Consider the following 15656-nt stretch of genomic DNA (forward strand, 5'->3'; position numbering starts at 1 on the left):
TTGCTATAAATAAACAAATAAAGGCATAAAAATAACAAAAATTTATATAGTTATATAGTATTTTATTTAAGTTTCCTATTATAGAACGTAAGCCACAATCCACCGAGGTTTCTTAAAATAATTATGTTAGGATCGAGTTTCATGGGTTTTCCCTCAAATTTAGGAGGTATTTTCACTTCAAAATTTCTAATCAAAGCTGCCATGCCAGTTTTTGTTTGATTTAATGCCAAACGGGTACCTGAAATTGTACAATATATAAATAAATTATTTATTATGAATTTCATAAACTATTTCTTTACCTAAACAAGATCTCGGTCCTTCACCGAATGGCATATAGGTACACTTAGGAATATGTTGCTTATTTTCCTTGCTGAATCTTTCAGGATCGAACTTCTCTGGATTCGGAAAGTATTCTGGATCATTTTGCAAGGAATATTGCGAAATAATGAGAGTCATTCCAACGGGAACTTCAACTGGATCGTCGCCGGGGTGAATCGGTGGTAGTTTGTAAGGTTTTCTGCATATTCTTTGCGTGGTCATTAGCGGCGGATACATTCTTAGAGTTTCTAAAAATCGCGTTAATCAAAATTCGATTTAAATGATTCCATTATAAATTGTTTAAGCACTTACCAGACAAAACCATGTCTAAATATGGCAATTCGTGTATTACATCGTACGTCAGTATTCCTCCATTTGCTTCAGCTGCTTTGTCTATTTCGTCCCTTAATTTGTTTTGAATATCAGGATTTTTTGCTAACTGAAGTTTTAAATCTATCATTACTTCACCATAATGTTAATAATTAATGCAAATAATCAATAACTAACCAATGTTAACATATAGCCAGCTGCACCCGAAGAAGTTTCGGTTCCATCTAATAAGAAACCAAATAGTATTCCAGCCATGTCCAGCACTGATACCTCTAAAAAATAATAATAAAATAATTCAACAAACAAACCCTTGTTAGAAATCGTCATATTTTAACTACCATGACCCACACGTAAGCAATGACCAATACAGACTTGAAAACCATAAACATTAATCAGGTTAAATAAAACTTTTATAACCGCCTGTGACCAATAAACAATGTATTGTTCTCGTCGAAACAATGTCTTTATCAACAAACATTATTCTTATTTGTGATTTTTATGCCCATCGGGAAGTAACCATAATGGTTTCGTTAATAGATTGCCACTCGGAAGTAATACTGCTTCCTTAGATAGGCGGAGGGGGGGAGGTTATATATGACCTAATTGTGAGAGTATATATAAAAAAGTTGTTATGTACTTCTTCACTAAACAAGAGAGAGAGAGAACATACAAATTCTTCAATACCCTGCTCTTTGCATAAGTACGATTTCTTTTTATACTTTTAACTTCTACTTTTCGCAACTACAGCACCTCTCCTAATATATAAATACGATTTGGATGCTTTAAGTGTAAGGAGTTGCATTGTTAGACCCTGATAAAAATGTAATGAGCCCAGCACAACTATCCTAATTTGATTATACCCTGCCTAATCAAAATATTGAACACGTCGTTTTAACTTCAAATTTATGACACTCATATGTAATTATTAAAAAAAATATAATAAATCAATGTAACTGAGAGACAGAATTTCTTAATTTTTTTAGTATAATCATACTAAAAAAATGGTAGCCTTCTATTGATACATGCTCAAAAGAAGGCTACAATTTATTAAGAGTGCATACGCTACTATTTATAGAAAACTATGTATAATTAGATTAATAATACATATACATACACTTGCATCACAGTTATAAAGTGGAGTCTCTCTGGTCTCTGGTTCTTTAAATCAAATTGGCGTGTCCTGGGGCTTCGAGTGAACGAGTGCAAATAAATATGACGCTTATCCGAGAGTAAGTTATGTGAAGAAGTGTGACATATTTTTTACTGGACCTTAGATTCATCTTAGATGAATGGAAGAGAACTGAAAAGAGGATAATTTATGACCAATAGCGTTATGGTTTAGCTCCGCTCCATTACATTGCTTGGTAAAAGCGTAAGGTGTCCAGGTGGCTATTTGTGGGCCACCATTTAATAATGATAAATTATATGTAATATATAGTGCGAAGCTTATAAAAAATGGTTAAAAGAGTTTTTATATTGTAGTAGTTTATGGCTTTCAAAAGTCTGCGTGTTCAAAAGAAACTTGAGAATTCTTAAAAACAGTTTCTTAGTCAATTATTTTGTTGTTCTAGCTTTCTACAGGTTATATTTGCCTACCATATCTTAAGAATTGCATTCTGATATATGTATATCATACTAAATAATCAAATGTTTGTCATTAAAAGTTAATTCCAGACAACTATGACGTATTATCTAATTTATGATGATAAAACCGATTGTTATAGTTATATTTTATAATACACTATTGCTTTATACGAATTTGACTAACCCTCTTTTTTTTCGCCATGCAAAATGAGAGCATCCATAGGATTCTTCTTGTCGAAGCCCTTAGTCCTTCTGTTCTCTAGAATTTCTTTGGCCAACACCATCAACTCGCCATCCGTATGCTTAGGCACAAATCTATTATAAATATAAAAGTTACAATCTTCTCTCTCTTTTAATGTAAATTAAATACACTCACCTAAATTTTAATATCCTTCCAAGCCAAGGCACCACGAGAATAGTTATGCGAACTATTCCATTGAAAAACGAAGACGTAAAGAGCGATTTAGTTATATTGTTATAGGGATTACTCGGATTCTTGAATGAGTTAATATCGATACCAATGATAGATCCAACTATAACGTCCGTAAAGAACTTAACTGCTAACTGAAATTGTATATATATATTGTTTGGTAACACTCAAATCCTTAAAACTTTATATTCTGTACTTCTCTTGGCTCCAGAGGTTCTTCAGGATGAGCTTTGATGTGAGCTTTTATAAAGTCCACCATAACTTCGCATTTTACTTCCATGCACTCGTACATGCCTTTGATTTTGCTTGTGGTCATGCTGTGTGACCAGGCAGCTCGACTTTTCTTCCATATTTCACCAGTTTGGATAAACGGATTCAATGCCCAAATTCGATCGAGATCATTGTTTATCTAAAATTAATAAATACTTTTAAAATGTATTATTATTTAAGTGTAATATATGTATATACATCTATAACATAATAACAACAGTACTTCCAGAAATAGAGATCGCCATACTTAAGTGGACGTTTAAGAAACCTTCATGAAAACGTGTTTAAGGACTACTCTCGTTTGAGTTTTGATAGTATAAAATCACTCAAGCCTCAATCTTTAATTCGGAGCAAGCAATGGAAACGCACTTATAATATTATTTCTTATCGATGTATAATATTATATATATATATATATATATATATATATATATATATATATATATATATATATATATATATATATATATATATATATATATATATATATATATATATATATATATATATATATATATATATATATATATATATATATATATATATATTTATTTAATTAAATCATGCTATATTATTGCAATGTTACACTATCTGCAATTGCTTTGGGTTTAAATACTATGACATATCTATTATATTAGTAGTAGCTATGAATATTATAGTATGTAAATACTTACTCGAAAATCATTATCAGGGAAACTCAAAAAATTTTCCACAATTATTTTCTTGACTAGCTCTGGGTCTCTTATTATAATTGCTGGTTCATTGAGTTTAAAGAATCCAAAATACGGATAGCCCTTAAATTTTCTGTAAAAAACAAAACAATGTATAGACAAGAAGAAAACGAGTTTATTTAACATTGAGAATACACGTTTTGTTTTTTTTCTTCTTTTGTTTTTATTGTCCCAACAAATTTAAGTAAAAACTAAAACATATATTAATGTTATATATATATTATATAAAATATTTGGGTTAAGTCTTATCCCGAATAATTAATTATATTATTTAATCATGTGGTGTTTATTGTTACCTTGTTGTAACGCATTAGGCAATTGCATATCATTATTATATTTTTTATATATATATATATATTTTAAATCACGAGGTTTTACTAATATTTTTTACATTTGATTAATGAGTTAAAACAATATTGGTTTTAAAATAATTAATATTAAAATTTATATTAATAACAGTTACATTTACCTATACAATTCAGAATATAGAACTCCTATGTGCTTGGGTCCGATTATAGAATCCATGAGGTTTCCGAAGAGAAACAATGGTTTCTTGAAGGGCACATTTCTCTTTTCCCAATAGTTACTTTTCCATGTTAAATAATAATATGCTACTATTGCCAGTATTGGTACCAACAGCACGTGTAACATAATGAAGCAATAACAAAGTAATGTGGAATGATCGACTGAAATGGAGTAGTTGGACTAATAAAGTTTTTATTATTAAAATAAACTAATTAGTTATTTTATATTAATAAAATTTCTATGATATTTAGTAAACGTGAATCAGTAGATCACTTCTAGTTGATTTAAATTTCTTTTGATTTTTCTTAAATTTTTATGCATTTTTTTTTATAATTTTGCAAATACTATTCAGCAGGTATAATTTATGCTGCAATTTAACTGAAATTTTATCAAACTTTTAGTGAATCTGCTTATTTGATCTTTAAAAATCAATAGGCAGATTTTTAAAATAAATATTTATTCTTTGAACTACCTACTTTAAAAATACAGAAACATTGTTTTGTTTACATTCCAAGCCTAAACTCGAATCTTATCTGCGTGTCGAAATGACCTTTTTATCAAAATATAATGGAACAATAATGACCTTTGAATGACGTTGATCTATTCAGTTCAACATGTACTTCTGTTATATATTAAATAAATAATAATCAATAAGATTTACAATTAATTCTGCGTAGTCATTAGTAATTTTATCATTTTTTTACGACAACAATACTGATAAAAAAGATTAAGTTAATATACTGTTTAGTTTTCTGATATTTTTATACAAATATAGCTTATCTTTTAAAAATATTATTAACACAATAATTGTACAACTCGATGGGTCAATAACATGGGAACCTATCTACAATATTTTTAACATACATAACATAAAATTATTTATTTTTATAAAGTTTTTTAAGAGATCTTTGTGTTATATAGTATGATTGTTTATTACGAATAAAGCTGTGTATTAAACTCCAATTTCTTATAATTTTTTTATCTTATAATATAATTGTTTTATCATAAAATAAATATTCATTATTTATTTTACTTATCATAAAATAAATATTCAACTTTTTTTTAATAAATATTCAATAATACAATTAAAATATATTTTTAATCACATTACTCACTTCTATGCATTTATATTAGTATAAAAATGCAAAATTGTTTATTTTATTTTATAAACTGTAGATATTTTAATTTCATATAAGTATTTAATCTAAAATTTATCTGTAAGTAAAAAGCTTGATTTGCGATTTCAATATAATAAAGACCTAAATCATGAAGTTGCAAAAAAATATTATTTATAGGTTTTAAATTTATCTAAATATATTTATTAATAATTTAAATATTTTATTTATATGTAAAAATAATAAAATAATTTTATTTATATTTTATTTTTATTTTATAAATATAATAATATTGTGTTTGATTTTACTTTTTCTAAATGTATTTTTATTGCACAATTAATAAAAATAAGGTGTCAGTGTCGGGCGGCGAGGTCGAATGCGGAAGAGTCCAGACAGATCGAAGCGAGTTTGTAATCTTTATATATGGAACGCTGTTCAAACGAGTGTGTGTCCTAGTTATTTTGAACAACTTTTCTGCACAGTGAGCGATTTTTTTCGACCAAAGAACGCTTCTGTTATCCATAAATGCATGTTTCTTTTACGTGAATTAATAAAATCTATGTCATCGTACTGTTCAAGTCTTTGTCTTGAACATGTATTGTTCAATGGTGATAAACGGTTATATATATATATTGACCACTAAGAGCTTATCACATGAATTATACAATATTATACATACATCCATATTTATAATCGTAATACTGTAATAATATAACTGGACTTGAACATGTGATCGTTTTAATAAATAAGTTCTGAAGATTTTTTCAGTTCTGGCTTGTTGAGACTCGAGGTGCTCGCTATCAACTGTGGCACAACTCTAACATGACACGATACAATTGAGAGTGATTGCAAATCGTTGAATTTGTTCAAGTCATCCGGGCACGTGTGATCCAGGTCACCTCGATTAATATCGAATAAGCATAAATTGATTGAAATTGAACTCATAATGGTATTAGGTATTGTAATGTATTTTATTTAAACAATATAATCATTGTTTTATATAATACACATTATAAAGTTAAACTATGATATGGATTTAGTGAATAACTAATAATTAATCAGAGTTTCTCTCATGAAAAGTTACCCATAAATCTCCTAAGTTTCTTTTAGGAAGAACATATGGGTCGGTCACAATTGGTTTACCGACCATATGCGGTGCTAATTTGATATCGAAGTTCTTCACCAACGCAATAGTCATAATTTTCAAATTATTAACCGCCATTTTTGTTCCTAAAATATAATATTTTAGATTAATAACTTTATCAGATTAAATATATTTATAGAATATTTTACCAAGACATATCCTTGGGCCTTCGCCGAATGGCATGTAAGTGTATTTTCTATGATGTTCCTTGTTTTCTTCGCTATATCTTTCAGGAATGAATTTTTCAGGCTCTGGATAATATTTTGGATCCATATGTAGGGCATATACAGGAACAATGACGCTCATACCTTTGGGCACTTTTACTGGATCTGCTCCTGGACATGGAGGTCTCAATGTATATGGCTTTGTGCAGATTCTTTGTAAGCCTAACAATGGTGGATGATGCCTCAACGTTTCTATAATAATATATTAATTACATCATATTTAATTATTTTTACAAGAATAAGAAACTTACCGCAAAGAACCATTTCTAAATAAGGCATATTATGACGAACAACATCGTAAGTCAAATTTTCATGTTCTTCATAAGTCTTTTTTATTTCTTGTCTTACTTTTTCTTGAACGTCTGGGTACGTAGCTAACTATGATTTAAACACAGTAAGATTTATATATTTTATATTAAAGGAATAAAGAATAAAACTTACAGTGTGTAAAAGAAATCCTGCTATTCCTGAAGATGTCTCAGTTGCATCTAATAAGAATCCAAAAAGGGCTCGCGCCATTTCTAAATCTGTTATAGCTAGAATTTTTATGTTTAAGGCTATGAAAATAAATATATTTGTTACCACTATTTAATAATAATGATTATCACAGACCTTCTCCTTCTTTTCTTATTTTATTTATTAAAACTACATCTAAAGAATTGTTCTTATTGAAACCGTTATTCTTTCTAATTTCCAATACATCCCTGGCGACTGACATCAAATTGTCTTCCATTTCTTGAGTAACGAATCTGTAATAATACAGTATTTAAAAATAGTATATGTATTTAAAGGATTTACATATTTCACTACATACCTAAATCTTAACAGTTTTCCAACCCATGGTATAACCATAAAAGTGAAAGTCACAAGACAAGCGTAGTAAGATGACTCAAATATGGACGTACTAATGTTGAAGTATTTGTTTTTGGGATTTTTGAAGGTGTCTAAGTTTTTAACTCCAAATATTCCATCCACTACTGAATCTGTGAAGAATTTTGCAGACATCTGAAATATAAAAAATACTTTTTTATGCTATACATACTTTTTTATTAAAAAATAATGATTATATTGTCAGGACCACCCTTAACCGCTGTGAATAAATTAATCGTGTAGAACTTGCTAAACGGATTTTATAAAAATAATTTATTAATGTCACTTGGATTTTCTTCTCGTCGGCGTTTATTTATTGTAAATGTTTTGTTGCAATATGACGTACGTTAGCCCAATACGTTGTAACAGGGTAAGAATTACTAATTAAGTAGTAGAATGCTTGACTAAAATCAAAATGTGGGACATGTGACTATATATTTTACGTTGTTTTTTTATCCGCTTTTATAGGGCGTTACTAATAGAATTGCCAGTCATAGGGTTTCAAACCGTTGACAGTCATTTTATTTATACGGGCAACACTGAAACGTCATTACCGCTACCTGACATCCGCCACAAAATAATGTAATCAGGGACATAAATTTCCTGATTATAAACTATAATCATAGCTGACAAATAATATATGCCACTATGAGCAACCTAATTAAAAAATATTTTATTTATTCATAACGATGTTCATCCGTGATTTTATGAAAATCTAAGGAAAACCTAATCTGTGATGATTGGTCGGAAGTATAATTTTTAATAAATCATAATATTGCTAGCCCAGACACGATAGAAATTTAAAAATGGGATTCGAACCCAAGTCTTTCAGGTATTAGTCACCGACTTATATCAGGTATGCGCCTATCGTGCTGTGCATGCAAATATATTGCGTATCAGATCGTACCTTCATTAAACGCTATATATTACTATTTTTAAAAGCACAAAACTATTGACAATTGATTAGGGCCGGAGTAATTTGAAAAAAAGTACTCTAAAACAGGTACTAGAGCCCGGATTATACATTACATAAAAATACGACGTTCGAATTTTTCACGATTACAGTCTAACAGCAGCTTGATTTGACAAAAAATATTAGTTCTCGAATCATCAAGATAGACTTTCCCCCTAGTTGAAGAGTATATACCCCAGAACACGACCGTACGAAGTCACTTTCTTAGGAAACTTTATCCAGAACTACTACTTCGCTTCCGACCTGAAATAAATAATTGTTTAGCCAAATCCGCACCATGTGGAACTACTCCAAATCGATTAAACCCACCCCTAAAATCTTAAAAAATCAGCCACTTTTCACTTCAATCGTTTGACCTAATGTCTGACCAGCTGAAACAGTAACCCGAAATCTAAGAATTCAACTCGATCTTCGATACGATTTCAAGACTACGTGTACTACGACTACTAATATTTTTTTTCATAATAATTAAATTAACATAAAAAATTTAAAAAAATAACTTATAGGAAAAGATCATCCTTTTAAAATCACATAAACGTTATGCTTATTTACATTGAATTTATGCTTATATGATAAAGAATATAACTTACATAGATTATCAATGTATGCCACATATACTTATATTATAAATCCTAATAAATAATGTACATTCTCATCTAAGTTTTTTTTTCAATTAATAATAAAAATTATTTATGTTTTAAAATTTCAGATGAAAAATAATATATATGTATATATATTATAAATACTTCTCTAGGTTCCAATGGCACATCAGGATTATCTCTGAAATGTTCCTTAATGCGTTCCACCATAATATCACTCTTCTTCAATACAGTATCAAACAATCCTTTAATTCTGGAAGTAGTTGTAGTATGAGTCCAAATTTTCCTAGTTTTCGACCATTCTTCACCAGTTTGGATGAAAGCATTTGCGGCCCAGATATGATCGATCTTTTCATTGACCTAAAACACGTTAACATTATTTATAATAGCAAAAATGCAAATTCTCCATAAAAATATGTAATACGAACCAAAAAATCGTTATCAGCAAAGCTATCGAAATCTTTGATAAGCACATCTCTCACCAAATCCGGATCCCTGATTATAATCGCTGGTTGATGCAACTTGTAATATCCAATGTATGGTGCATCTTGGAATTTTCTAATATATGGAAAAAATGAATTTTTAGACAATTGTATGTCGAGTATCAAATATCATATTACCTATACAAATCGACGTATTTCATCCAGATGTGAGTATGTCCTGTTAACACATCCTTAAAATTTCCCAGAAAAAATACAGGCTTTTCAAAATGAACTTTCCTTTTCTTCCAATAGTCCATGTTCCATTTTAGATAAATATATGTAAATATTCCCAAAGTGATACATAAGAGGATTGGATACATTTTTTAATAATAATATACGCGACTTGTGTGTATAGTGTTTAATTATGAAATGAAGATAAGAAAGAGTAACGTAAAAATAAAGGTGAAATAATGATAAGAAAAATAATAACGATAAAGAAGATAATAATTATTTTATTGACCAACCAATTTTTTAATACTTATTTATATTAGATATTCCGGAAAAAATCTTTTGCTTATTTTTGTCATGTTTAATGTCTTCTATGAAACGTCACCCATAAACCAATAGAATTCCTCATTACTAGAATGTTTGGATATATATCTAGTGCTTTTCCCGTCATTTTATCTGACATTCTCACTTCGTAGTTCCTAATTAGTGATACTACGCTTATTTTAATATTGTTCATTGCCAAGCGCGAACCTAAAATCAACATTAATATATAAATAACATATCTAATACAATTAAAAATATATAAGGAACTCAGACCAGATTATTATTTAGTATTTTAAAATCACCTAAATATAAAGTTATTTATAGCTATGATATTAACTAACACTATATTAAAAATATTCTTTAGAGTTAATTATTCTTTATTAAATTAAGAAATATCCTTTTGTGGTTGGTAATTAATTTGAATTAAACTAAATAAAATCTTATTGTGATAGGCTCCAACCACATTAGTCACCATAACGACCACTTGAACAACGAAAAAAGAAGGCAATTTAAAATATCAATTAATCTTAAGTATGTTTCACCTAAGCATATTCTTGGTCCATCTCCAAACGGCAAGTACGAAAACTTTTTAATATTGGGTTTGTTTTCTGAATTGAATCTTTCCGGGTCAAATTTTTGAGGTTCCGGAAAATATTCTGCATCATGATGGAGTCCATATACCGGAATTACAACTGTCATACCGACGGGTATTTGTACTGGTTTATCTCCTGGGTGAATTGGCGGTAGATCGTATGGTTTCGTGCAAATTCGGTGGAAAGATAGCAGAGGAGGATTCAAGCGAAGAGTTTCTGTATAAAAAAAGCATATGCATATATAATAAAGTGTATAAAAATATTATTCAATCTATAAACACTAACCAGAAAAAATCATGTCCAAATATGGCAGTTGATGAACTACATCATATGTTATCTTTCCGCTCTTATTTTCATAAGCTTCGTCAATTTCTGATCGCAGTCTTTGTTGAACATCAGGGTGTTCAGCTAACTGCATATGTACATACCTATTTATAAGTATTATTAAAAAAAATATTATTGTTATTTGTTCGTCATACCGCTAGCATGATATATCCTGCCACTCCAGAGCTTGTCTCAGATCCATCTAATAGAAATCCTAGAACTATGGAAGCTATTTCTTCTTCAGTTATTTCTGTATAAAATTTTATGGAAAATGCTTAAAAATATTTATATAAATATAATATTATTGTGTTTTTAAATTAAACTTTTAGTGGCAATGAACGCATACAAACACATACAGCATCTTAATCACAATTCTCAGTTCTTATTTAGTATTTTACGGTGAAATTTTTATTTAATATTTCTGCAAATAAAATGAGTAAATTACCACCATGTAGTGTTGTTTTCAATGACAATAATTATTTTTTTAAATTACTTCCTAATTTAGGGATCTGATTTTTAAACATATGTTTTAGAATGGTGAGAGTCGTGTGGCTTTATTAAGTAATTTTCATAAAAAAGTGAAGTTACTACAATTATAATGGAATTCTATTCATATTAATTAAACATACGTATTTCTCGTCGATAACAAATTATATTTTATATTATCAGAATTATTACAATTACTTTTAACTATAACTTATCATCATTGAAAATGAGATATGCAGAGTATATATATGTATGATAAATATGCCACTAAAATTTACTATAAACATAAATTAAGAACTAGTTACATAATATTTAAAAAGATCTGTTTAATTGATAAATACCTTTAATCTATAAATGTAATTATGAATATTGATTAATATTATTTACTTTACGCTATATTGCTAACATACCTTTGTCGTTTTGTAATAATATTGCATCCATCGGACTATTGCTATTAAATCCCTGTTGCTCCTTGATCTTTTTGATACTCTTTCCCAATTCCATCAAATCATTTACCATTTGCTTAGGAATAAATCTAATAAAAAAAAAATTCTCGTTATAAATTTTCTATACTAAAATATGATTAATAAATACCTTAATCTGAGAATTTTTCCAACTTTCGGCGCTATTAATATCAACAGAGTCATGAAAGCTTCCCAAAAGTTAGGACAGAATAAATTCTTGCTTATTTTGTAAAAGGGATTGTTCGGATTCTTGAACGAGTCTACTTGTATACCGAAAATAGTTCCAACAATATTATCGTTAAATAGTTTTGTGAATAACTAAAAGAATTATGTCATTGAATTTATTTTTGAGTATAACTCTTCTACATTATATTTATTAATTCTTACATCTTTTCCTTCTAGTGCCTGATGATCGCTATTTCTGTTGTGCTCATCAATATATTCCATCATACTATCGCATTTTTTTAAGATGAATTCGAACATCGCTTTAATTTTGCTTGTAGTCAAACTATAAGTCCAGGCACTTCGAGTTTTTTTCCAAGTTTCACCGGTGTCGATGAATGGATTTTTGCTCCATAATGTGTCCAAAGAAGTGTTAATCTATGAGTAAGAAAACAAAAACTATAAACCTCACATTGTTTCTTCTTGTCATAAAAGTTGTTTGACTTATTTATTATTATAGTTACTAGACTTTATCAACTAGAAAATTTATGATGTATGACTCATTTTACAGATCCATACTCAAGGGAGTTAAATTTGTTTAAGCTTCCTTAATGAATAGTAATTTACAGTAAAATATAAAATAAATATGTTTTTACAGTATTCGACTATCATTGTTCGATTCTGAGACACTATTTATATGGAACACAAAAAGAATAACCACGTTTTCCAATCGTTGATTATAAATGTAAAGCTGCATGCTTTTTTCCTGTCAAACGACAAATACGACATATGACAAACCTGCAAATCATTATCTGCAAAATGAGCGAAGTCTTTTAGCATGATTTTTTTCATCAAATCCAAATCATTTATAATCACTCCAGGTGTGGTTAGCTTGAAATATCCACAATATGGATATTGTTTATATTTCCTGAAGAATAATATATATTATGTAGTATTTACAATATTTTATAACACTCTAATTAGCATTTGTACCTGTACATATCGTGGTACATAAGTCCATAGTGTTTCGGTTGGAAAATGACCTCCTTAAAACTTCCAAATAGTAAAGTTGGTTCATCGTGAGGTACACCCCTTTCTTTCCAATATCCATTATTCCAAGTTAGATAAAAGTAAAGCACCGTGGCCAATAATACCAAAATAATTAACGACAACATGTTTTACCATCTCCCTGCACTGGACTACTGAAATTATTGTTTGCAAACGCATTCATTTTATCTAATTAATTAGCCTAGATTTTAGTTATATAAATAAATAAATTTTAACATTAACCTAATAAATAATGCAAAATATTGTTTTACATAAGTGCATACATGCATGATAATTAAATTAAAAATATAAATTCATTAATAAAATATATGTTTATTTTAATATCTACTTATTTTTGTATTACTAATAAAGTAAAATATATTTTTTATAATTACGAATCTGAACATTTTGACAGGTTTCTCTAATGAATCATGATATCTAATTTATTAGCATCTCTCCAGAAAATCAAGGGAGTATTTCTATGAAAGTTCTACTTAAGTCTTAAATTTTCGGGGACATTTTGTGTTAATTGAAACATCAAGTTTTGAGCTCGCTTATTTTTATTTCTTAAAGTGAATTTGCAAGGAAATAAAGACATTTTATTTCTACTGTTTTATTCGTAATAAAATAATTTTTATCCTCATTAAATTTAATTTATTATGGAAAGATATTAAGATAAACTTTCTTAAAAATATTTTAATCAGAAAAACTATCGATAACCTTTGATTTCTTATATCTTTATATAAAAAAGTATTGTTTTATTTTTTAATGTATTAGAAAGATAATATTTGTGTCGCCAATACTATTGATATTTGTGTCGCCAATACTATTGATAACCTTTGATTTAAGCCAATAAAATTCATTGTAATAATATATCTTTTAAATATTGTAAACTACTGTATATCAATCGCCCACTTTCTAGATCAGGTTTTTTAATTTTTAAATATTTCTATAATATATATTTATATTATTATAATATTATTCCTAAATTATTTGAAAGAATTATTTAATTGACTATTTTGAACAATTCATTAATTTACGTAAATTTACTATCTACGACGTTTATATACTGATAATGTTAATTGTAGTTTAACCTATGTATATAGAAAATACTTTTGTTGATAATTTATTTAATTTACTAAAAATCTATTTTTCAGATAGAAAAACATCTATAAAAATAAATGATAAATTATTTAAAAGAAGTTGGGTTATCTATTTTTAGAATATATTACCACTATATACATTTTTACTTTTTATTGCTTATGTAATTGACAAAGTTAAATTATTGCTTATTTCTTCATAAAGGCATCTAAAGCAAAATTTCTAATTAACTAAAAATAATTGGTTCTATTATTATATATAATACATACTTCTTGATACTATTCGAAGGATTAGGTGTGATATTTTACAATTTTTCATTAAGAGTATCTTGTAAATATAAATTAAGGCAAAATATCTAGTAACGTATTTTACTGTTTTCCATTAAAATATCAGGTCAAATTATAACTAACCATTTATTAAAAACACAGCATTTGATATAAATCATCCTTAAATAATTACTAAAATTACTCAAAATCCAGGGATAAATTTACTACAAGAATTACGATGATTTTTCCTTAAACACTGATTAATTTTTAACGAGAATTTTTTTAATTTTTGATTTTATGCTTTCCACGAAATTGATGAAAATATTTGTACTAATAATTTATAAGTTATGCTCATATAAGATTCAGTAATATAAAGGGTTATGTAACATTAAATGATTTTTACACCTACTTTCTTCAATATTATACAGTACACAATTGACACAAGTAATACAGATTTATATAAATATTATTTTTAATAATTATTCATAGTTATTATCAAATAAAAATCCAAATATTAAAACTCCATGCATTCAGATATAACATTAGTACTATAATATATAATAATAAAACAATGTTATCATACTTACTATTATTTACGTGAATTGTAAATTAAATTTTAACAAACTAAAAAAGTAAACCGTTTTTTAATAATTAGATACTAATCGCTAATCTACTATATATATTTATATTTACTAGTATCTCAATGTATAATTCTGATTTTTTTATGTATATAATATGTACATCAGTATCGATGCGAATATAATAACTATTGGAAAGCTGTAGTAAAAAAATGAATTACAAAACCCCCCCCCCTCTTCTTCATGATTAAAACAATAAAAAGTTATATCGCAAAATATATAATATAATAATAAAGTAATTATTTTCGTATTTTATTTTTATATTTCATATTTAATCTTAAGTCAATGATATACATACATATTTATAAGGATATATTGGAGTTAGAACAAATGGTAAAATATATGTATGTATGCAGGATGGAGCACCTTGCTTTATATGTTTTTCTTTATTTTTCTATTTTTTTGAGAAAGAAATTTCTTTTATAGAATCAAATTCTGTATTGAATTTGCCATGATCCGATAGAATTTGCTGCTAAAGCGAGAAATTG

The 15656-nt window shown here is 27.7% G+C and overlaps 2 protein-coding genes across 3 annotated transcripts; both read right to left on the reverse strand.

Annotated features, from left to right (window-relative positions):
• Positions 1-41: 41 nt before the first annotated feature.
• Positions 42-4813, reverse strand: LOC148238060 (cytochrome P450 6j1-like). Of its 2 annotated transcripts, XM_088181272.1 has the most exons (10): positions 4772-4813; positions 4133-4349; positions 3607-3736; positions 2859-3071; positions 2609-2796; positions 2417-2547; positions 826-920; positions 631-757; positions 300-566; positions 42-238 (listed from the first exon to the last, which is right to left on the reverse strand). In XM_088181272.1, the coding sequence occupies exons 2-10, from the start codon at positions 4312-4314 to the stop codon at positions 63-65; spliced, it is 1509 nt and encodes a 502-aa protein (XP_088037398.1). In that variant the 5' UTR covers positions 4315-4349; positions 4772-4813; the 3' UTR covers positions 42-62. The 2 variants fall into 2 exon arrangements, with proteins under 2 accessions (XP_088037398.1, XP_088037399.1); XM_088181273.1 differs by lacking the exon at positions 4772-4813 and having other exon boundaries at positions 4133-4344.
• A 1442-nt stretch (positions 4814-6255) lies between these two features.
• Positions 6256-15321, reverse strand: LOC148238061 (uncharacterized). Its single transcript, XM_088181379.1, has 20 exons — positions 15224-15321; positions 15118-15154; positions 13110-13318; positions 12915-13044; positions 12342-12554; positions 12085-12272; positions 11901-12025; positions 11160-11254; positions 10966-11092; positions 10630-10896; positions 10127-10294; positions 9734-9899; positions 9542-9671; positions 9261-9473; positions 7486-7676; positions 7284-7420; positions 7113-7207; positions 6923-7049; positions 6597-6863; positions 6256-6533 (listed from the first exon to the last, which is right to left on the reverse strand). The coding sequence occupies exons 3-20, from the start codon at positions 13289-13291 to the stop codon at positions 6358-6360; spliced, it is 2997 nt and encodes a 998-aa protein (XP_088037505.1). The 5' UTR covers positions 13292-13318; positions 15118-15154; positions 15224-15321; the 3' UTR covers positions 6256-6357.
• Positions 15322-15656: the final 335 nt, after the last annotated feature.

Source organism: Plectrocnemia conspersa, unplaced genomic scaffold (genome assembly GCF_051122295.1).
Source record: "Plectrocnemia conspersa isolate PC_06_02 unplaced genomic scaffold, ASM5112229v1 ptg000002l, whole genome shotgun sequence".
NCBI classification, from domain to species: domain Eukaryota; kingdom Metazoa; phylum Arthropoda; class Insecta; order Trichoptera; family Polycentropodidae; genus Plectrocnemia; species Plectrocnemia conspersa.